The 25,666-nt window shown below is 33.1% G+C and overlaps 1 protein-coding gene across 1 annotated transcript; it reads left to right on the forward strand.

Moving 5' to 3' along the window:
- Nucleotides 1–25,320, forward strand: LOC141825223 (uncharacterized). The gene is made up of 3 exons (XM_074712609.1): nucleotides 1–544; nucleotides 13,119–13,199; nucleotides 24,688–25,320. The coding sequence occupies exons 1-3, from the start codon at nucleotides 163–165 to the stop codon at nucleotides 25,104–25,106; spliced, it is 882 nt and encodes a 293-aa protein (XP_074568710.1). The 5' UTR covers nucleotides 1–162; the 3' UTR covers nucleotides 25,107–25,320.
- The last annotated feature ends 346 nt before the right edge of the window (nucleotides 25,321–25,666 follow it).

Consider the following 25,666-nt stretch of genomic DNA (forward strand, 5'->3'; position numbering starts at 1 on the left):
TTTCACGCTCAATTCCATCTCCTGCATCATTCTTCCGTTCCATCCAGCTCCACGATCATTCATTTTCTCCGGAGCTTGCCTCAGGGTTAGGAATCTCGGTGAGCCCCCATGTTCAAAGTCTCTTGATTGGATCGGTGGACTGTCGTTTTTGTTCCTTTGTCGATGGCGATCATCGGCGACGCCCTTCGGCAGGCATTTATGCCGAATCACGAGTATCAGAGGCTCCGGGAGGAGGATCGAGCTTGGGGGCGCCTACAGCGGCCCCTCGTCACGGCCTCCGCGGCCACCGTTGGCTTCGTCGTCTTTGTCTCCGTCATTGTGAACCTCAGCATCGTTTTCCCCCGTGAGGCTAGCCAGCGCCCCTTCTGCCGTGATTGGAAGGTTCTCCAGGCTCTGCAGCTGAATATGAGCCAGGAGTCGGAACTGCATCAGTACCACGGAGCCTTTTATCTGACGGACCAGGAAGTGGTCGATTTCTACTGGACGGTGGTCTTCATACCGTCTGCAATTATCTTCTTGGCTTCTGTTGCGTACCTTGTCTCAGGTCAGGTTTATTTTAATTTTCTTACCCTTTCTTTTTTTGTTGTTTGATTCGAAGCTCCCAACGTCTAGTATCTTGATGGACTAGCACCTTTGATGCATTCGTAATTTCTCAATATTTAGTTTTGGAAAACATTTATTGCATTGTTTCTTGAGGCTGCGGAAAAATGTTGCCTTTATCTTTTAAAAAGTAATTTTATGTCATTGAACTGGGCACTTCATTTTCTCTAATACCTAAATTACTTATCACATTTTCATATTATTAAATCACACACCTTTTTTTCTAGAATATCCCTCTGTCTATACATGCACTTATCTGACCCATCCGATTTACCAAAGAACAATTAAGATTGGAGGACATGATTATATTGAAAAGACTCTCAGAAATGCATTGGTAAGTCTCTCTATAAGTAGCCAAAAGCTATTGATGGTTGTATAATATGTGAGTTTTAGCCAAAAGCTATTGATGGTTGTATAATATTCATAATTTGAAAATTTTAACATGGTTAGAGTCAAAGGAGTCTTAGGAATACATTGATATTGTTATTGAGTGAATATAATAGGTCTAAATTCAACAATGAGTTGTGCCAAATTTACTTAAAGTTATATAATTTTCAGAAATTCGCAGCAGTGTATCTAGGGTGTGAAACTAAGGTTAGAGGGCATGGTTACAATCAGAAGATTCCTAGAAATGCAATAGTCCTGATTTAGATTGAATTCAATAAGCCGAAGCATATGCCAAAACTCATTAATAGTCGTACAATATCTAGAATTTGAAATTTTCAACATGGCCAGAGTTAGGGGAGTCCCAGGAATATATTAGTGTTGTTGTTGAGTGAATATGATAGATCTAAATCTAACAATGAGTTTGTGCCAAATTTAGTATAGAAACTCACAACAGCTTATCTAGGGTGTGAAACCAAGGTTGAATACATGATTTCACTTAGAAGACTCCTAGAAATTCATTGGTCCCGGTTTGGACTAAATCCGACAAGCCTAAGTCTATCAGTAAGTTTTGGCCAAAAGTCACCAAGGGTATAATGTTCATAATCGAAAATTTTCAACATGGTCAGAGTCAGGGGAGTCTTAGGAACACATTGGTGTTGAGTGAATATGATAAACCTAAATCTAACAATGAGTTTGTGCCAAATTTAATCTAAATTTCAAAAACTCACAATTGCCTATCTAGGGTATAAAACCAAGGTTAGAGGGCATATAATGACCTTAGACACATTGATGCGTACTAACCGCAAGTGCACGGTCGTCATCAAGTAATAAAATATCGTCCTTTGGGACCGTGCTGTTGAGTACCAGTCTATGTGCAAAGCAGACTATCTAGATAGAATCGAAATGAGGAATAGCTGTAAAAAGGAACTAATTAAAACTAAGAGGATTTAATGAAAAGCGATGAGAAAATTAATTTGTGAGACAATTTTAGGATTTTGATTTCACCACGATGACTGTTGACAATTTAATTGTGATTCTCTCTCTTACCTCAATGTTAGATTATGCTTGAAGGTGATTTATCCTAGGGTAATTGATGTTTCCTCTCAAAATACAATGACGTGTTTATCCCTATGCAACTATTATTCTTATAATAATTGAATCAAGCTAAATCCATTAGGTTATGTGACAATTAATGTTATCCTTGAGAGAAATTGAACTACTTTCGTGATAAAAATCTCAAGTCCAATTCTATAGATCCGAGATTAAGGTTTACCTCTCAGTTCGTCCCTTAATCTCTCATAATTGTAAACATACGCTAATACATTCATAATTGTCAACGTTTTGTTAAGTACACTAAAACTGAATCAAGAATCAAACATATCATTAATAAAGAGAGAAATCATAAACATCAATCGTTAACGTAAGATCGGATTGTTCTCTAATCCTAGAATTAAGGAGATTATTCTATCATGATGGAGAAACAAACCATAAACATCAAAGAAAACATTCTACAATCCAAAATTGAGATTAAAGTGTAGAAGGAATCTAATTGTAGATGTCGTTGACGTTTCTGGAAGATCACCATGTGCTCTTCAATGGTTGGAATCTCCTGGCTCCTTGGATGTCTTGGAGAATGACTCTCTCTTAGGGTCTCCTGTTACGAAAACCCTTCATCCTTGTAGTCGGTGCCCCTTGGTTCTTTTTATAGCCACCAAAATATAATAAAATTTTCTAAAATATAAGGGAGAGCCACTACCAAAACCCTAGTGATCCACGACCGTGGTGGCTACCACGGGTTGACCATGGATTGTGTTGAAAATTTTCTCATCAAGGCTCATAATGTACCACGGCTGTGGCAGGTGCCACAGCATGGTCGTGGTTCTTGCGGCTTCCTCTGGCTGATGCTCCGCTAGCAAATTTAACTCTTGGTTGATCCACGGCCGTGGTGGTGGCTACCATGGGCTGGTTGTTGATCATGCTGCAATGTTGTTCCTTCAGTTTTGTGTCTCCAAACACGCTTCAACGCCAAGATCTCTATGTCCTGTCAATAAAACACACAAAGAGTAGTCATCCGAACTAAAAAGATGAAATGAATGCAAAAGCATAAAGTTTATGCAAAATATACTCATGTAATGCAATAAATATATACTAAATAAAATCGAAAATATATGCATGATTCACACATCACATATCCAAATAAATTAAAAGTAGGACTAATGCATTCCTACAAGTCTCTTAAGTGTAACCATGCCTTCTAACCTTAGTTCCACACTCTATTTAATCCGCTGTGAGGTTTTGAAAAAATTTCAACATTATGTAATTTTATCACAAAGTTACTAATGAAGTTAAATAACAACGCCTATGTATTTTTAGGACTCTTGCAAGTTTGATCATGTTCAAAATTTTTGAATTTGGATCATGTACAACCATCCGTCAGTTTTGATAGAACTCACTGATGGACTTAGACTTGTCAGATTTAATCGAAACTACCTCTAATGTATTCTTGGGACTCTTCTAAGTGTAATTGTACCTTATAATCTTAGTTCCACACTCTATTTAGCCCGCTATGAGTTTTTTTAAAAAAATTCAATTTTCTTTTGAAGGAGACAAATAGTAGTTTCAAAACCAAATAAAACATGACCCTTTTTTGAAGATTTAAAATGTATTTCGGTGGCTCGAGTGGGTTGGATAAGTGCGTGAATAGATAGAGGGGAATTTTAGGAAAAAGGTGCATGATTTGGTAAATATGAAAGTCTAGTGCGTGATTTGGTATTAGTGAAAGTGAAGTGCTAGGGGTTCAGTAAAATGTCATTATTTTTAATATCTAGAGTAAATGTATGCCCTTCTAAAGTGAAGTATTATTTTTATATTTTTCTGAAGTTGGTATCATGTGTAGAGTGGGTTCCCTGGCAAATTTACTAGGTATATGTAAATATAAAGTGAATTCTAGGGTGATTTTCTTTAACAATTTTGTATAGAAGGCTATGCCACATGACGTGTCCTCAATTTTGTTTATTGGTTGGTGAGGCACCTTGTCAAAATTATAGCACTATATTAAAATTTATGAAATAACTACAAAATTTATTTATTTTTATTTTTATTATCTTTTGTTTGTTAAAAGGTTCTTTGAAATGTATGAGTTTCACATACCTGAGCCTGATAATAAAGCCATTATAGTGATTATCTTACATATATTAGATTTTCTTCACTTTCCTATCTTTCCAAAAACACATTCAATTCATGATAGATCATTCATTATTGCGTTTTTTATTTATATGCAGAGAAAGGACCAATGTATATGTATAACTCCTTTAATTTTGTGTGTACATCACATATAAGTTATTCTTATTATTATTTATGTGAGATGGATGAGTTATTTTATTCATAACTTTCCATTACATGAAGTTATGTTGAGTTTAATATTATTTTTAGATCAGTTTATTTAGTTTTCAAAAAATGACAACTATATAACATTCTCCCTATTTTCCTAAAAATTAGACAAAACTGAAACTTAAAATGTAGTATGATGCATTATGACCATAAGCATAAAAAACTCATCCTTCTAAAATATCATAATTACCCTAATATGCCAAAACACTAATTATAGATTATGGATTATAGCAGTTATATATTGATCACACAATATACTTCCTTTCATATACCACAAACATCAGCTTCCTACCACACTAAACCTATAAATGACAATTTCATGATAGTCTTCTTAGGCAATTCATGTTATAATGGAATAATGTACGCACCATGATTAGAAATTATGTATATCAAAAACATATAAGTGACCTTAGAGTGTTAACTTTAATGCATCATTAAAAGTATAATTGAGACCCATTCTATGTATATATTTATTAAATATCTTTGGATGTAAATCTTTAGTTAGCAGATCAATAATGTCTAATATACTCAATAGATACTCTTTGTTTCCAAATTTCTTTCTTAACGACAAAATATTTAATTTCATATGCTTGACACCTCTTGATTATTTATCGTTTTTGGAGAAGAATACCGTTGCAAAATTATTACAATAAATTTGTAATGTTTTGGTAATAGTGTCGATAACTTCAAGTCTTAAAATAAATTTACACAACTATAATGCATGAATTATAGCCTCAAACATGCCACAAATTTGGTTTCCATTCGGGATAAGGCAATAACAAATTGTTTAGCACTTTTTCCTAAAAGGAAAAAATAACTAAAAGTAGACTTTTTACTGTTAATGCATTGGAAAATCTAAGTCTCAATAACCAACCACTTTTAAGAGATTAGTTTTTCTGTACATAAGCATATGTAATTTTTGCTGCTCTAAGGATATCTTAAAACTTTTTTAGCAACTTTCTAATGATCAATTTCATAATTACTTTGGTACATGCCTAGAATTTCAACTGCAAAACTAATATATGGTCTTGTACAATTTTGCACATACATTAGACTTCCTACAACATAAGCATATGGAATTAAATCCATTTGTTTTCATTCTATATCATTCTTTGGACATCACCTAAGATTAAATTTGTCCCCCTTTTTGAATACTTTTCCATATTAAACTTCTCAAGAATTCTTTCAATATAAGTTTTTTATAACAATTTCAATAATCCTTCTATCACGTAATATTTCAATTCGAATCACATAGACATAGAATGCCTTAACCATATCTTTTATTTCAAAATTCTTCGAGAAAAAGACTTTCATCTCAACATGCTCAAATCATTAGCAGCAAGTATGTTATCATTAACATATAGAATTAAAAACAAATTTTTTCCTCTGCTGATATTTCAGTATATTTAATGATCAAAAGAACATTTTCTTCAAAATAAAAAATGTGGTGACATCATTAAACTTTATATACCATTGCTTGAAAGCTTAATTAAGTCTATATATTGATTTCTTAAGTTTACACACTATATGACCTTTTTTGTCAATTGCAAATCCTTCAAGTTGGTCCTTCCTCTTTAAGGATTTTATTTAAAATGACTATTTTAACATCCAAGTTTACACATTAATGAACTTTTTCTTCAATTGAAAAACTTTTCACATTGGTCCTTTCTCTTTAAGATTTTTATTTAAAAAGGTTATGTTTGTATCCATTTGATATAACTTTAAATCATAATGAGACACTGTTACCAAAATAATACCTAATGAGTCTTTCTTTGAGATAGATGAAAATATCTCTTTATAATCAATGTTAGCTTATTGAGTGTATCCTTTAACAACAAGGCTTTATATCATTCAATATTACCATCTAAGTCACACTTAGGTTTTAAAAACTCATTTACATCCAACTCGTTTGGAATCTTTTGACAATTCAACAGTATCCTAGACATCATTTTCGTACATGCATTTTAATGCTTTCATTGTATCAATCTATTTCTTTAATTTAACATATTCTATCTATGGCTTGTGAATCTTTATGAATTCTATAATCTAATTCTTGTAAATAAGTTTCATAATCTCCTGGAATAATTGATCTCCTTGTTTTTGAGTTAACTTATTTGCATTCGTCCTTTGTGAATTAGTTTTTTCCAAGGGATATTTCATCACTTAAATGTTGTTCAATGTTGTTGTGACATTCTTCAACAACTGGAACAACTTTTAAAACATCATTTGACAAAAGAACACTCATAAATAAATAATTATTTACCTTAACATCCTTTATGCCCAATCTCGTCATTCCTCACTCTTACTAATTTCACTATTAAGGAATTTTACATTAAAAGGAGTTTTTAGAACTACTTTATTAAGAAGCCTTTTCAATAAGTATTCTTTTGTTTTTAATGCATCCATCCACAATGATTTAGATAATAATAAATTACTCATCGTACTCTTAACAATATCCATCAATGTGAGTATGCATTTTCTGCCACACCATTTTATTGAGGCGCATATATAGTATATTGTGTGCATATGACATGTCTTTCAAGAAGTTTTGCAAATGAACTTCAATGTTGTCTTGTTTCATCATATTTCCCATAATATTCACCCTACCTTACAATTTTAAATTTCTTGTCTAATTGTCATTAATCTCATTAATGTATAAAAGTATTTACTTCATTAATGTATACTTTAAAATTATTTACTATTTGAGATTTTTAAAGATAAATAGATGTATTAATAACTTCATTGATAAAGCTAATAAAATACATTTTCCCCACTAAAAGATGAAATATCAAAAGGTTAACGACAGTCCATCAGTCCACACATGTACCAACGTGCATACATCAACGTGAATAATTCTAAAAAGTTTGAGTGCTTTTGTGGTTTCTTTCTTGTTATGTTTCCCTTAATGCAATCCACATATAAATCAAAATTAGTAAATTCTACATTCTGATGAATCTTATTCTTTATCAAATTTTCTATTCTTTCTTTAGATACATGCCTAAACGCTCATGTCATAAATAAGACATAACTGGTATCTAAGACCAAATGATAAGGCTTGTGTCTTCAATTGGAGCCTTCATACAATTTCCAATATTCAAGAAAATTTTAGTTCTGTTTGTATTTGGATTGTAAGGAATCCTTGCATCAAATTGGATACATAAGTAGTAGTATTGTGAGGAGCATCAAGATTCAAAGAATATTTAATATACCTTTCTTTTCGAACCTAGACTTGCATTTAGGGCAATCCTTTATAGTGTCCTTTCTTATAGAAGCAACACACATCATTATTGTGTTCCTTCTTAACTTGAGGAGCTTTAATACTCCTTTATTTTCTTTTTAAAACTGTTGGTCTTTTGCTTTCAACGGTTTACTAGCCCCTTGAACAATGCTTTACTAATAAGTTTACTGATCAACTCATTAACATTCTAATTTTTCCTTAATAGTGTTTAGGGTTTAGGGCTAAGTCAATATCCAACACTTCTAAATGGAATTGACTTGCTCACTCTATTCAGAGAAGTTCAACCCATTAAATACATTAATAGAAGAAGCTTGTGAATGAAGTAAAATTGTTGCAAATAAGACATATAAATGATTAGGGTATATTGTCATACACCTTTGGGCAAATATTTCAACATGCTATTAGAATTAAATGTCTTACAACATTATCAAGAAATTAAAATCTTCAATGAAACACATGCCATCTTTGGATAAATAAAATATATTTGACTTAAGAATTTGAACTCTTTGGTTAAGTTCAAATTTTCCTTTGGGAAAAATCCATAGTTTTAATGATTATTCATCATTTTCTTAATGGACATTTTGTAAGTGTGATGAATGAATGATTATTTTATTTTTGACATTTAATTATTCTAGTTTGATTACTTTGTTGATCTCAAGCTATCTAAATTAATATAAAATCTTACATATAGATCATAATCATCAACTTAATGCATAAACAACAATAAACCAACACATATTATAATATTTTTTTATCAATTAATGATATTAAATGTCATTAACACTTATCAATCAATTAATTATTTTAAATGCCATTAACATATTTATTAATTCATAATTCATCACATTAAATTCACAATTCGAAAGGAAACTCATAGATTTATGAACTTAGGCTTACTACATGTAATTATTATTTTTATTATCTTTTGACTCTTAAAAGGATTTCACATATTAGAGCTTGATGATGAAGCCTTTATAATGCAATTGCTAATTTGCACATCTTGGTTTCTCTTCACTTTTCTTTCTTTCCAAAAACAATTCAATTCATAATGGATCATTATTGTGTCTTTATTTATAGGCAAAGAGAAGACGTAACTCCTTTAAGTATGTGTGTCCATTCCACATCAGTTATTATTATTATTATTATTGTTATTATTATTATTATTATTATTATTATTATTATTATTAATGTGGATGTGGATGGATGAGTTATTTTATTATAGTTACTTTGAATTTTAGGTTTTAATTTCATTTTTAGTTTAGTGATTTAGTCACCAAAAAGGAAACTATCTAACACTACCTGTGAAGAAATGAGCATGCCTGGTTTATTAATAAAATTCAAAAATTTTACCTGTGACTGAAAGGTGTAGCAGGCACTACGAGACTCTCCAGATGTGAAGTTTGCCACCTTGTCTTAAGATACAACACAAGAATGCTCCATTGGTAGCATATTAGAATTAAATCATCAAGACCATCCACTTCATATTTTGCCCAAGGAAATAAAAAAAACGAACAAAGTAGAAATGATTCAAAGCTAATGGCTTTCTTCTCTTCATCCATCCGTGTGTTGGTTGTGAAATTGAGATGTATATAAGAGGAGAAGGCAACATTGGATTCTTCCCAGATGATGCTACAATCAATTTAAGTACTACACAATTGATTTAAAGCATAGCATTAAGAGGTGAATGCTACAAACATAATCTAACTTGCCACCTCTAAATTAATTGTTTCTTGTCTTTTTTTTTTAAAGAACAGTTGGAACAAAATAATCCTGGCATTTTGACCAATATTCAGATTATTATAGACTTGTAGGTATACCATGTAGATATAATGATATTCTAGTGAGAGGAGAAAAGATTGGACACACATCGCTATAACATGGATTATTACTTAGCAATCTACAAGTTGGGACTACTTCTAAATCTTCTTGATCATAACTAGAGCTTATCATGAAACCATGTTGAGCATTGATATATTGATTTGCCAAACAGGGTCCTGTTTTCTATTTCTTTTAAAATATTGAGGTGATTGGTGAGTAATTTGCTTAATGATTCAACATGTGAATAAATATGAGCAAAAGATCCTATTATGTATTTACTTATCTTTGAGAAAAAAGGAGATCTTAACAGAGTTTGCATTTTTATGATCCCCATGGAGCAACCTTCATGATAAGATTTTGTTATAGCATCATGGAACATTCTTGACAATTTACTTGAGAATGCCTGCAATTTTATGGATTTGGGGTTGAGTTAAAAGAGATTTGGATTATAAATGAGTCAAACATTTAAAAGGGCAACTCGATGCACGAAGCTCCCACCAATGCGGGGTTCCATAGGAGTATAACCCTCTGTTTGATATATATGTTTATTGCTTTTTTGCATCTTTAATTTTTGTAAGAATTTTTATAATATGAATATTTGATTTTATTGTATGTGAATCTTTTTGTGAATTATATTTTCAAGTTTGCGTATTAATTAATTAATTTTAAAAAAAAATTTCTTATGAGTATGTTTGCTAAACAGGTTGTGTCATACAACTTGTTTTTGACCTGCCAACCCATTTAATTAAACATGTCATGCCACATGACACAATTTGACCTGTCTAACCTGTTTAATTTAATAATAACTTGTGAAGCACACAACATGATCCGTTCATGCTGTATTCTATACCAACTTGTGATCTTAATCCTTTAATAGTATGTGGTATTAGTGATGCTTTGTTACAAGATATTGATTGATTCTATTTTAATGATCCCTCCTAATTACTACGTACTGCCTAGGTTATTATTATTTTAGTACTACATTATGTATTCAGTATGCTATTGCACTATTACTTTAATTGTTTTACATGAATCACTTTGCCTATATGGACAGTTTCAACTTTATATCCCTAGGCTGGGTAACGATTGATACTAGGTGCAACACATATGGAGGGGGAGGGTGTGGGAAGTGATGATGGAATGAGTGAGGAACACAAGTGTTGACCCAATGCTTGTACTATTACTTTAATTGTTTTACATGAATCACTTTGCCTATTTGGACAGTTTCAACTTTATATCCCTAGGCTGGGTAACGATTGATAATAGGTGCAACACATATGGAGGGGGAGGGTGTGGGAAGTGATGATGGAATGAGTGAGGAACACAAGTGTTGATCCAATGCAAAATAAAGGCAGGAGGAGGATGTGTGATGTTCAAGCAAGTGGGAGGTTGAGAGCGTGCGATGTTTGATGGAAGTAAGAGAAGAGGATGTGACAAATTCAAGGTGAAGGGGTTTGTAGACACAAAGGGGTTGGGAGAGAGAATAATATTAGGGTTTTATAAAACATTTTATAAATTTTAAATTATTAAATTTTCTGGCTTATTAGTTGTAACTTATTAACTTTAAAGGACAGCCCGGTGCATAAATCTCCCATCGATACAGGGTCCCAGGGAAAGGGTTTGTTCTAGGCAGTCTTACCCTTTTAACTTATTAACTTTCCATAAATATAAAACTATTAATTATATAATTTATTTAAGTTATCAAGTTCAGTAAATGAGTAATTAGTTTATTAGTTTTAAACTTTGATATTATAATTCTAACTTGTTAACATATTTTACATAATAATTAAATCTGATAAAAATTATCTGTTTATTAAATTCAATTAATATGATTTTAATTTTATTTAATTAATTTAGATTGCACTTTAAACTAAGTTGCATGGATACGGATACGGGTATCGTATCAAATACGATACGGATACGGCGATACGACAAATTTTGAAATTATAAGATACGATACAGCTAGGATACGATGTGTGTGTAATATTAAAAATTAAAAATTGTAGAGATAGAAAGTCATAATCATCATTCATAATATCCATTACAAACCAAAAAACATAGTCAATTATCAGATTCATCACTAAATCATGATAAGTCACCAATCATCACCCTGTCCATCACCAACATTATCTTCATCAGTAAATAAGATTGCCTCCAATTCAGGTTCATCAAGAGACAAATTTGCCCTCCAAAGTTTTCAACATTTCTAAATTAACCCTCAAAGTTTAATGTTTTCGATTTAGCCTCCAAAAGTTTTAATTTTTTGCAATTTCAACCAAACGTATCAGAAAAACGTATCCTTCCCGTGTCCAAGGCGTATCCCTCTCGTATCCAAGGCGTATCCGATTAGTCAAATCTACAAAAAGTCAACGGTACCATTCTTCACATATCCGACACGCGTATCGGCGTATCGGCGTATCGTATCCGTATCGTATCCGTATCGTATCCGTACTTCAAAAAAAAATTAAACAGAGTATCCGTGCTACACAGACTTTAAATTATATTTTTTAACATTTTATAATGAAGCTTCTTAATTAAATGTGATATAAATTATAAGTCAATATGTTATAAATTGATTAAAAATTTATAAATTTATCTAAAAATGCAGGTTGATTTTGCAATATGTATCATGTGAAAAATAGGGCAAATAAATTTATTTAAGGCTATTCTTGACTAGGTTACTTGCTCGTCCTTCATTTTATAAAAGGAATTTTGTAGAATATTATTATAACTAGTTATCTAATGTTTCAGTGATATCTATATGGGCAAATGAGATCCAAACAATGATCTGGTGAATCTAGCTTGGCCACATGCATGATGGCTAGGGATTTAATTTTATGTTAATTGACTATTTAATTGCTATAGTCCTATTTCTTAACATAATCAAACCAAGTAAAAGGGATTAAAGAAATAATTCATCCAAAGCCATTTTGATGCTTTTTTGATGCGTGTCGAGTGCCAACATATGGTACATTACTGAAATCCTTTTTGTTTTGGCCAAGGGCTGATACTCTGATATTGATAGTTTGACACAAAAGAATATTTTAAACTTTCCCATCATCCTTAACTGTTTGATTGTACATGCATATTTGTAAGAAATGCATAACATATTTATTTTGATTATTACAAATGCTAAATATTTTGATATGAATTGCATATATGCTATGAAGCCTTCATTGTATCCCCATGAATTGCATTATTGCTTTACTGGTTGTATGGACCATTGACCATAGTTGTTGTGTTTTATCTATTTTGAACATTGATAAATCTAGCTTAATTTTTAAAAATCAGTGTAAGGCTTCACATGCATAAAGTTGTATTCCCATATGCCACTTTACATTTACTAGTGTTGAAAATTTCTGATATCGCCGGATAAATGTTCTAGTGAGGTGTATTTCTCTTTTTACGAGGTTTCTTTTTCTAGTCATATATCTTGTTTAATCGTGTATTCATGTAAAAGTTTCAAACTTTCATATTTTAGCAAATATAATTCAACCTTAAATTTTCAGTTACTATATTAATGAACTTGGATACACATTGCATGAGACATAAGTTTCATCCCAAAGCTTATCATTCCTTTCATTTATTTCCATTTCATAAGCTTGTTGTGTGTTGGAAAAATACCTAGTTCATTGTCTTTTATCAAATATAGTTTATGCGTTATTGTGCTTTTATTATTTTGTAGGAATGACAGTGGCTTATGCTGCTCCGAGAAGTCATCCATGCCTCAAAATAGTTGAGAATAACTTCTGTGCTTCCAGAAGGGGTAAGTACTTTTTCTTTCATGGGAATTAGTTTTGTAGAGAGGAAATTTAACTTAACCATTTGGATTCAAGTGTAAAATTGAGAACAAGGATTGTGACTCTTTTGTTTAGAATTACAATGGAGTAGAGGTTGTAATGCTTTTCACAAACTAAATACATACAAGAATTATCGTTTGCACAGGCAACCATTGTTGAGGTTGGATGTTGAACTCGCTGGCGATGGCGCAAAGGCTAGATGATGTGGATGTTGTCGAGGTGGAGGCCGTCCCACCAAAGTTGAAGATGGCAACCTAGACACTAGAAAGAGCATTAGAGGGCACCAGAGTGATTTGACAAAGCCTCTTTGATGTTTAAGTCACACAGTAGTGGTAAAGAGAATACAAAAACACTAGTGTGTGAGATTTGCAGACCTGCTTTCTGATGGATATACCTTAGCATTTACAGGTGTAGGCGGCCATGTTGAGGTACAATCACTATTTCCCAAGGGTCTTGTTGCAGCATGGTTTGGGCTTTCAATGACAGGTAGCATGGGAGGTCATGTCCATGTATGATTCATAGTGTCAGAGACGGGCAGAAAGACTGTACTTAGGTGTGACCCTAAGTAGGCTCAAGAACTCAGGATAGAGAGCTGAGAGAAGAGCTCAGGTGAAGAGTTGTAAGATCTGGGGGAGTCCCATCTATTTGCAGGGGAGAGCTCGATGAGCTCTAAATAGTTGGAGGAGAGCTTGGGGAGCTCGACAAATGTCATCCAATCATCTCTCAGACATGCTGGCATGCCGACATGGACTGTAAGGTCGAGGTCTTCAGATACATAAACAGTGAGTTGACCTAGGATATACCTAACGTACATACAATTGGATGCATGTAAGATTGTCTAAATTAATCCTTGTAAGTTACCATGCCAAAAACATACTTAAATATATCAAAACCACAAGAATTAATCTTTTGAGAAGTTTATCTTAAAAGCTTCTATTGTTTGAGAAGAGACTAGGTGTTGTAGCACCTAGTGCTCTAACACCAACTGGTGCAGCAATAGAAATGTTAAATCTCATGCGAAAAATATTATTAAACTACTGATTCTCAATAAGTTGGATCTAAAAAGAGGTTGGGTCCTTTTAAAGATCCAACTATTGACTCAATTTTAAAATTAACTTCATAAATTTGGTAAACAAATAACAAATTTTTAAATAATTTATCCTACTAAAATAAAAAAAAGACTTTTCCTACTTTGCTTAGCGGCTTAAAAATAGATCTTTTTTAAAACTCATAAAATGTAAAATTTCCTAGTTTAAAATTTCCAAATTAGAAATTCACAATTTAAACAATATTATTCTGTTTTACCATGGAGAACTTGGCTCCAAGTGAATTGTTATTATCTTTAATTAGGGCACCCTTTTCTACAAGAATAGTAGTAATGGCATTTAGAGTTATGCTAGTTGGTATCAGTTGGTATGACAAAACTATAGTTTTAAAAAGTAAGTTTTTAGTGCAATAGGTGTAGGAGTGCGTATACACACATCTTTCGCCCCCCTCTCTCCCCCTCTCTCTCTCTCAATTTTTTAGTGCAATAGGTGTAGGAGTACGTATACACACATCTTTTGCAACCCCCCCCCCCCCCCCCCCCCCTTTCTTTTTTTTCCTCATTTATTTTTTTAATTAGCTGATGTAAAACTACGGCAAATATACACATTAATCAAGGAAGAGAGACCAAAAAACACTTAGTTAATAATGATAAAATAAGATAGGGGGTAATTAGCTGATTTAAAATTACGACAAATATACACATTAATCGAGTTTTAATAAAGAATAGAGACCCCGAAAAAAAAAAACACTTAGTTAATAATGATAAAATAAGGCGATAGGGGGTCGAGTCCCCGCCATCGCTGGTGCCGGTGATGGTGTAGGAAATTTCGGATCCATATAGTCGATCCTACTCAATGGGATAAAAACTTGATAATTGTTCTATTTTTCTTCTCTTTTTACCACTCAAGGTTATGTTGTTCACAACAAGGTACCTCTATCCTCTTCTATATATCTTTTTTACCTTATCTTTTACCCTATTGTTTCAAGTAGCTTGCATTTTCTACCATATTTGAATCCGCTTAAAACTCTTTTATTGTCTTTATGACTACAAACTGAATTGTATGAACTATTTTAATAATATTTTAATGTTTACTACTGAAGCTCTCGTTTACTACCTAGGTATTAGATAGTGAGTTGACTACCGCTTTCCTAGAACCATCCATGGTTTAAAATCTCATACTGTGTGGGTTGCACAATCGAAACATGTCATTCTAGTAAATTACTGAAATTTCATACTACTTGACTTGATAAAGGAAATCTATCACGTATCATTGTGTCAATCATATCGGTGAGTATCTTGTCATATTAGCATTCGACACCTCTTGACACCTACAAAACACATCAAGATGAATTGAAATATTGTATGTTATTTTTTTATACCTTTTGTTCATATAATATAATGTCAAAACTATATCATTCGAAATGGGACATAAAGTTCAAAGTTAGATATATAGTTGTCTTCTTTTATTATTTTATTTCATCTCCTTTTATATCCCCTTAAATTCTCCAACGACACCATACATCGCAACAGTGACACGGTACCAAAATAGTATTGTTTAAGTCAAAGTATGAAATTCCGACACAATTTGACATTTCAAACCGTGGAACTACCTCTATTATTTTGTTTGCTAACTGAGACTATGTTGACTCAAGTAAACGCCATTGTGCTTTAATGCTAATATAGATTTGGCGATATCGGTTGAGATTGGGCCTATCTTGACAATATCGTCTAGAACTAAAAATTTTATTCCTAATGGAATCTCAAGTTTCCGTCTTTAAGGCAATAAGGAAAATTATAAGTATGTCCTCTACCGTTTATGTATTTACACATGAGCCCTTTATCATGACACCCCCTCAAGTTGGGTCAAATATATTATAGAAATCCAATTTGTTTTAAATATATTTAGCTTTATGCCCTTCTAATGATTTAGTCAACAAATTTGTCAATTGATTGTTAGAACTAACAAAAGGGTGGTGATATCATTATATTAGATATTCTTTTCGATAAAGTTTCTATCAACCTCTATTTACAAAGATTTGAAGCTACATGCATTGCAACTTAATTGTCGTAATAAAGTTTTATGAACTTCATAGAGGCATTCTTAACTCAGTCATCAAATGCTTAACTTGAATTGGCTTACATTTTACTAAATCCAGGACACTATATTTTGCTTCTACACTTACATTGCCACCACCGTCTACTTCTTACTCTTCTAAAAATTAAGATTACCTTTTAAGAGAATACAATAGCTATATGTAAACTGTCTATTTGGAAGAGAAGCTATGCAATCTGCATCAGAGTATCTCACTATTTGTAGATAACCTTGATTAAGAAATAACATATACCTTTTTGGAACACTTTTTAGCACGTAGAATCCTCGTACCTGCTACCCAATGGTATGACATGGGCTCTCAAAAGATTAACTAATCAAACTAACTACAAATAATATATTAGTGGCTCCTTCTCCCTCGTACTAATCTAACATTAATATCCATAGGAATATTTGTTGGTTTAGTACCTAGCCTACTATTTCCTCGAGCACATCTAGTACATACTTGTACTTTGAGATAAATACTTTTTTAGAGCAACCTTTATACCAAGGAAGCACTTAAGGTTATCAATTTTTATTCTGAAAGTGTGATGGAGGTAAATTTTTAATTATACAATTCCAACGGAATCATTGCAGTGATGATATTATCATCACTGCATAATACTTCTGGTCATATGATACTGTAGAAGAGTTGAATTGAAAATTTCAAATCAACCTCTTGAAGATTGTTTCAATTTGTATAAACATTTTTGCCGACCTCCCCTTAAGCAACAAGCCTCGAGATTGGTTCATATAGACCTCTGCCATGAGGGACATTTTTAATGGCAAGCTAATAAAGGGGCTAGTGAAGGAAAATGATAAGAGGGCGGGTGAAGCAATCTTGACCATTAGAGAAATGTATTGACTATTGAGGTAGTCAAAACTATAAAATTGAGTGCCACTAGATGAGCCTTAAACAAATCAATAGTATCATTTAGGATCACTTAACATAGAAAACCTATCTGCAGCCCGTGGTAGATTCCCTTGGAGGAAGACGAATCATATCCTAAATGTCACTTGAGTGAGTGTAAAACATCCACCTCATCAATCATAGTCTGCCCACCATGAATCTAAAAATGCATTAGAAACCTCTAAGAATGAATTGCGAAGACAAAGAAGATACAAGGATACTATTTGGGTGATAGAGATGTATAAGATATAAAATGAGAAAGTAGAATGGTTATGAGTGCCCTTTCAAAAAGTAATAGGAATGTCCAAGTCAAAAGGGGATTCATGACAGCCACTAGCAACTAGAAAGTAGAAGAGTCTTGAGAAGGCGTTGAAGTGATTTTATGACAGTTGTTGATTATATGCCTACAAGGGAGGTGCCTTAGGTGGTGGATAGTAGCAGTAGAGGGTGTATGGAGGCCCATCAGCAAAGGTAGAGAGAAGACAATGAAATGGGAAAAGGAAGAACTCCTAATATTGGCTCAAACAATAGAAATAGTGTTGAGGAAAAGAAAGGAGTGAACTTGGAGAAGTCACATCTGGACATAAAGATACAATATACATTAGGAGAGTAGTAAGGGTGATATTTCAAAGACGGTAACTATGGTTTAAAATTTTGAGTCATATCAAAGTTTCGATTTATGACCAGAACAATACGGTTTCGGTATCGTACCATGCCGATACGATTTCAGTACTTTTAAAATATATAAAATAAAAAATATTATTATAATATTTGATTATTATGGATATTTATTATTAGGTTAAATTAATATTTTAAAAATTAAGATTGAGTAAAATTAATTTAGGATTAACTAATGTCTAGATATAATGGTTAGGATCAAATAGGTTTAAATTAAATAAAATTTAATTTATTTTAATCAGTTTAAGAAGAAAATTTAAGAAAAGGAATAAAAAAAATTAAAAAGGAATTTTTTCATATATTTAAGGATAAAAGAAATTAAAATATGGGGAGGAAGGAGAAAGAATCAAGAGGGAAAGAATTAATCATTAAAAAATAAAAAAAATTAACAATTAAAAAATAAAAAATTAATAGTTAAAAAAATAAAATTGAAAACAACACAGTTAAAGAAAACAATTAATAGTTAAAAAAATAAAATTGAAAAATACACAGTTAAAGAAAAAATAAATTGAATAAAAAGCTTGCAGCCTCGCGAGGCGGTTGCAGGCCTTGTGAGAGGCATCCGCGTGGCCGTGGGCATCACGCGAGGTGTCTACGCGTGCAAGGCGTCTACGCGGCCTCGTACGAGGCGTCTGCGTGGTCTTGCGCGAGGCGTGTCGGTGTGCTGCCTGTCGGTCGGCAAGTGGAACAAAATATTTCGCCCGTGCTGCTCGGTACGGTATGAGATTTTAATCCATGACGGTAATAATCAAGGAAAATGGCTTGATAAATTACGAGGACAATTAATCACTACTAGAGAGCATGCAAATAAAGCAAGTGCATCTAAAGGCTCCTAGTGGAAGAGAATATATAACATTGTGGGAAGAGGATAGTGAAGGGAATTGGACTAAAGAATTGAAGATGGCAAAAAGTTGATGAGATAACACAATGTGAATGGCATCTCCCAAAAAGAGGAACATACATGTGGAGTGACATTTGAATATTCTCAAGAAAATGTCAATTTTTTCATTCTTTTATATCATTTTGTTGGGTTCATGTGGCAAGAGTCCATCACTCAATAGAAATGATTGAAAAGAGTGAATAAATATTCTCTAACATCATCACTACAAAGACATTTGATATATATGCCAAAATATTTTTTAATTTCAACATAGAGGAAATACTTATCGATGAAGATAATAAACAATAACAACCAAGCCTCTATCTCACGAAGTTGGATCAACTCTATGGATCCTCCTATGCTATTGAGTTTGATCTCCTACTATATTATAATCTATATTTAAATGAATTTTATTTTATTTTATCATTGCTAATCAAGTCTTCTTTGGTTTCACTCTTTTTCTATTAATGTGTGTATTTCTCATTGCCTTACATCGCCTAACTGGAGTATTTATTGAACCTCAAGTACTCGCTCATATCATCTTAAACGCATCTCTTGAAGTTTTCCCTTAATAAGTGTAATCCCAACTTTCTCTTTAATATTCTCGATTGTCCATCCTCGTATGTCTGCATATCTACTTCAACATCCTCATTTCTACAACTTTCATCTTTTGCTCGTATACTGACTTCATAGCCCAACAATATTTAAATCCAAAAGTAGAAATAAATTGACTTAAATCCAAGATATATTTGAATAACAAAAGTAAAGGATGTAGAGACACACTCAAACACTAAAAAGGAAAGAGGACCTAGCATGACATGATTCACATTCTAGAGTTTAAAAGTTGGAATGATTGAGAACTATCCAATTTAAATTTTATAGAGAAGGATAAGCTGTACAATTGTGACTCTAGAGGGGAGAAGGCGAAGCTATGGGACTTATGTTTGGCAACTGATAGGCAATAAATTCATTGCAAGCTTAAGGATATGTGGTGAGCACTCTTTTGCTAGAACAAAAATGGTTGAAGTAGACAATGAAAGATGAATGACTAGAGGGCATGGAGTGGCCGAAGGTTGGGGGGGGGGGGGGGGGGTGGTCTCCTCGAAAAATTTACATTTTAAAATCCGGAACTTCTTAATACTTACATTTCAAAATCCAGAACTTCTTAATACTAAACTGGGACAACAAACTGTTTGGCCTAAAAAATTGAGTTGAGTAGGTGTCATTCCCAACAGGATGTTACAATAGGGGAGGTTGAATGTTGGAGTTGGGCTTGAGGAGTAGACTTACAAGTGGGTTGACGGACAACACTTAATCAAGTCATACTAGGTGACAAAGAAGGCCGTCAATGAAGATGTCAATCTAACGGTCTCGATACTTGAAGACATGGATGTTTGCATGAAGTGTCAATCGAGTTGAAAGCGTGGGTTACAATGCAAGGATAAACTCACTAGAGGATATTCGGGGAGATTCATGCGGAGGATGCATTGGGAGACCCATGTAGGTGTTGCAACAACGCTAGGTGCCATTTCCATGGAGGGGATGAACCACAACTAATGGGGTACATTTGAGTGCTCACACTAAGTGCTCAAACGATGGGCTCTTGCTTAGAGGGTCTAAGACTCTAGACTCAAATAGACACTGAGACTTGAACAATTGCTAGACTTGAACACGCATTGAGAAAATTAGGTCATCTGTGGGCATATACTCAAGTGAAGGATGATCAATGAGTTAATTGACTTTGATACCATGTTGCGATACCACGGGAATTATTCCTCATGGAATCCTAAGTGAGTGTATGACCCTATTTTAATACTTTTTTAATGTTGATCGCACAAGCTCACACATACTGCCTAGCTGTTAGGGAGTGGATATACTTCTTGGGACACCTTATAATCCTTTGGGTGAAACTATTATTTTGCTTATTGACAAGTGATGATACTAAGTTGGCTGAGTGAATGCCATTGTGCATTTGTCATAGCTATGGTGAAACCAATTTAGACCTATCTTGGAGATGTCATCCAGAATTGACTGAGACATGAACATTTTTGCTTATCATTCAATTTTGTATGTCGATCATGGAAGGATATGAAATACTATAAAAAGAGAGGGAAAGAGGAGAAGCACCAATTGGAGTGTTGAAACTAGTAAAGAGGAGTGATATCAGATTCAAAGAAATAGAGATCTGTCTAAAATATTGTGTCTGTGGTTTTTTTCCAATTTCAGTTGTGCAGTCCATGTCTAACTCTTACTGGTTAACAGTGCCATATTTTTTGAACAGTTGGAGAAACTAGTACCAATACTAGAATTTCTGCGAAATTGTTATTTAAATTAGTATTAATACTATATTTTGTAATTTGTTGGTTTAAAATTTTAATTCAATTGACTTTCTAATCACTATATACTTATATGTAAAGGAAAATAAACTAAATAGAAGAGGATTATAGATAAACACTTATGAGTTGACTCAACATAGTTGAAGTCTGCCAAAGTGTGCAGAATGTCAATAAGGTAAAACTTTACTGCTTCGTGAAAGTTTGAAACTCTAGCACAAAATGATATTTTAAATCTTGATTTATAACTGGATCTTTTTTGGTTGTCAATTCAAATAAGGAAATAATACAATTGGATGAGGAGGCATAAATGCTTCATGGCTTCTATATGACAAAAGTCAACATTCAAAGACTCTCATATAGTATTTTTATAAGGCAATTTGTGTTCATAAATGAATATCAATATTTTATAATATTCAATAATATCTTCCTTAGTATCAATGTTTATCTTAGTGCGGACCCTAGTGAGGTGGCTAGCCAAAAGAAAATCAGCACTCTAGGTTTTATTATGCTTATCATGTTTAACTTCCTCTTTTGGTATCTCATGGTACCACTAAGATGTCATTGTGTGTAGGATTACCTTAAAATAATGGTAGTTTGGATATGATCTTTGAAGTGATTGAGTCTTAAGGGAATCTTCTAAGGATTAGTTTTGGAGCTCATTTAAGGTCAAGTTTTATAGCTCAATCAAATCTTCTTTATTACCATGAGAAGAGTCATTTGGTGGGATACTAGAGCTGGTAGTCATATGGCTAGAAGAGACTAAATCATCATATGATACCACTAGAGTTAACCCATGTGATACAATCAAAGGTTCATCAATTTTAAGTGAACTAGGATCAGCATGATAAGAGGAAAAAACATTATTGCTATTAGATGCCTGAGATATGTAGCTATTTGGATTGAGATCATAATACCAACTATACTTTTATGAAGAACCAGTTTAGATCCATGGTAATAAGATTGGAGCTTTGGAATACTATTATTATCTTTGTATGCATATAAGTATATGATATGGAGCTTCTAAAGAATTGTCATTTCCGGAGAAGAGCAATTGATATAGCTCTAGATATGTTGTGGATGATGACCCTAACTTTGACGACTAATTGCACTTCAATGCATATCTTGATTAAATAATAATCAGGCATGAGTGAATGAGTTGACTTTTCTTGAATATTTTTTAAAACTTTTTTCCTATATTAAGTTGTCGTCGTTCATCTAACGCCTCATGTTCTAAATCCAACCTTTGATTTGGTTATTTCTACTGCCCTTTGGAAAAGTACTCGTAGTTCTTCTATTCCTGATCTCGTTTCTCCTTTCTTATCGTGTGCTACATTGTCATTTAGCTATTTTGATACCTCTTCCTCTTACTAAGTTCATTGTAGGTTGCTAGGATGACATCACCTACTACTATTGTCGATTTACGAAAGGCTTTATTGGTGGATAAAAAAAACACGCCCATAGAGTGGATTACTTAGACACTTTCTTATAACTAAGATTACGCTAGTCCAACTCTTTCTCACCTTGACAACTATGTTTTTGTGTGTCCCTTTGTCAGTTGAATACCAAGAATGTAATCCTCTATAGTGCATAAATATACATAGCAATGTTCAAAATCTCGAGCCGTGTTAATTGCAATGATACTGGTATCGTACCGATATTTTAATACATGGTGCAAGTAATGGATTGGAGTTGAAGGAGATGAAGCATAGGAAAGTCACATTTTTTGAACCGAGCATGGTTTAAATCTTGTACGATGCCGGGTGAAATGTCGAAATATATCATTCTTCTAAATTATCGAAACTTGACACCACTCAACATATAGAATGTCTCCTTTCTTTGTTTCATTTCCTTCCTCTTTAACCTCCAATCTATCACTGACACAATACATTAGAGCATCAACCCAATACTAAAATGATATCTTTCTAGTCAAAGATTGAAATTACGGTACGACTTGAACTTTGGTGCCGAGTGGTATTGAGTTTCAGTGATTTACCGAAATAATACATTACAACCCTTTTACTCGGCATAGTATGAGATTTTAGACCATGAAACATAGTGCAACATTTATTGTTCAAGAGTGGTCTAGTATGAGATGTCATTGTACAATTTGTTATAGTTCCTTAGAGCATGGTTTGGTAATTTGTTGACACCTCTCCATCTAAGATGCTTATTCTTCTTATTTTCATGTAGATTATATCATTATACTAATGGTGAGTCTATAGGTATCATGAGGTTAAAAGACTGTCTTCATTAATATTTTTAGACTAAAGATAGCTTAACATATTTTCTTAGCATAGAGGTGGCCTACTTATGGGGGAGACATCTATCTCCTAATGGGATATGTATTTGATTTAGTGGAGCAAACTTAGTTGGGAGCTAAGCCAATCAGTATCCTCATAGATTTGAATGCCAATTGATGCCTGGACAAGAAAACCATTAACTCATTCAAAAAGGGACAAAAAATTAGTTCAGAAATAGTACCTAACAATTACAAGACTAGCGTATAATTTGGAGGTAGCCTTTAGAATTCTAGATCTTTTAAGAATGCCGGAAGAAAAGATCTTATGTATTAAAATTGTGTCACCTTCAGATTGTCAGGTGCACTGATATTGATTGGACAAGTTACTATAGATGATCTATATAAGGCATTGCATCATTTTGGGAGGTGATCTGATTAAATAAGCAAACTGTCGTATCTAGATTTAGTGCAGAGGCTAAAAAGAAATTAGGCTATAGCCTATATGTGAGCTTATTTTGGTTAAAAACTAATGATCAAGTTTAGGTATGCTCTCAAAGAGCTGACGATCAGTATTGTGACAACCAAACTGGGATGTAGATACCTTTGTGAAATAGAAAGGTGCATTGGAACCAAATTGTCACACCATTATTCAGCTATAACAATTAGTTAGTAGCTTTCTAAGTTCTTAAAAGGAATAAGGATTAAATATATCTATAATAAGTTGGGTTTCATAATAGCTTTCTAAGCCGAATCAAGGAACTGGGTTAGGGACCAAATTGTAATGTACTTGTAGTTTTACATTGATAAAAAATGAACCTAGGTAGTGGGGACTATTTTGGTATCTAACTAATAGTTTCTCCATTACAACAGGAATAAAGTCTATACTTCTGTTACTTGCAAAACCATAATGGGAATGTGCATTTTTTATTCCTAAGATGTTGAAAAGTATGACACTAAATTATATTTGAGCTCAAGTGAATGGCAAACTACATGGGAAAACTGAGAAAAACAATTGAATTATTTGCTTGTCATTGAATTATTAACAAAATCAAACTTCAGGTTTTATGCCTATACTTTGTAGTTAATATTCACAATTGGTTAATTTTCACTGTTTCATCATTTACTAACACAACCAATTATTTTAGATCTTCATTTGAGGGAATTTATAACAAATTACCATTTCAATATTTTATTTAGTGAATGATTGGTTGTTTTGACATAGCAGCGCATGCATTTTACCTTCAGTTTGTTCCACTTCTATTTCACTTTTGCAGGTGGAGTCCGCTGTCTGTCGATTCTCAACATTGTGTTTGCTCTACTCTTTGGTCTCATGGCTCTTTTTCTTGGGTCAAGCCTTCTGACAATGGGAAATAGCTGCTCTGTACCACTCTTTTGGTCTTATGAGATTGCCTGTTGGGGGTTGGTCATATTATATGGCGGAACTGCCTATTTCTTGAGAAGAAAAGCAGCTGTCATACTTGATGAGGGTAACTATGCTGGTCATAATCTTGGGCTAGAGATGTTGGAGCCACCGACAGAAGCAACTCCTGAGATGGAGAGACGCGTTAATGAAGGCTTCAAGGCTTGGATGGGCTCTTCCCTTCTTTCCTCAGACGACGAAGATGGTCCAGATGACTACCTTGAGGAAGCTAGTCCAATTTTAGTAGACAATCAACCAAAAAGGTTTATTTAGATTGTAAGATAGTTAAGCTTCCATTTTGTTACATGTTACCAAAAGGATGTAAATACAACTAACTTTAATTGAGGTAGATGTTTTTCACTAAATGCCTGAATTGCATTATAGGGAATGTAAATAGATAATTTGGTGTTATATTTTGCATGCAACAAGTTTCTTGAATTTATCTCAACTCTCTTCCATCTGGTTGTGGTTCAAAACCAGTGCTGTATAAAAGTATTGTTTGGGTACCAAAGAGTACTAGTTGAGATGCAACTTATTCTCTTCTATCTGTTTCCCTTGGAAATCAAATATCTATTGTACACAAGTAGTTTATTCATTTTAAGAAGCATAGTTGTGTTGGCAAGATTCATCACATGATTCTGTGTAGTACATTGCGTTTTTTATCTAGGTTGTAACCAGTGTTCAAAAAGAGAAGATTATTATGTAGTTTGGATGTTTGACAAATATTTTAGAAAGTAGATTATATTTTGATTGTTGATGTTGTGTTCCAAGTTTGCATGTGCAAGTTATTTGACATTGAGATTGCAAGTACATTGGACAAAATCCAAATGGGT

Source organism: Curcuma longa, chromosome 3 (genome assembly GCF_044706935.1).
Source record: "Curcuma longa cultivar G26 ecotype Majalengka, Jawa Barat chromosome 3, ITB_CL_G26_1.1, whole genome shotgun sequence".
NCBI lineage: Eukaryota > Viridiplantae > Streptophyta > Magnoliopsida > Zingiberales > Zingiberaceae > Curcuma > Curcuma longa.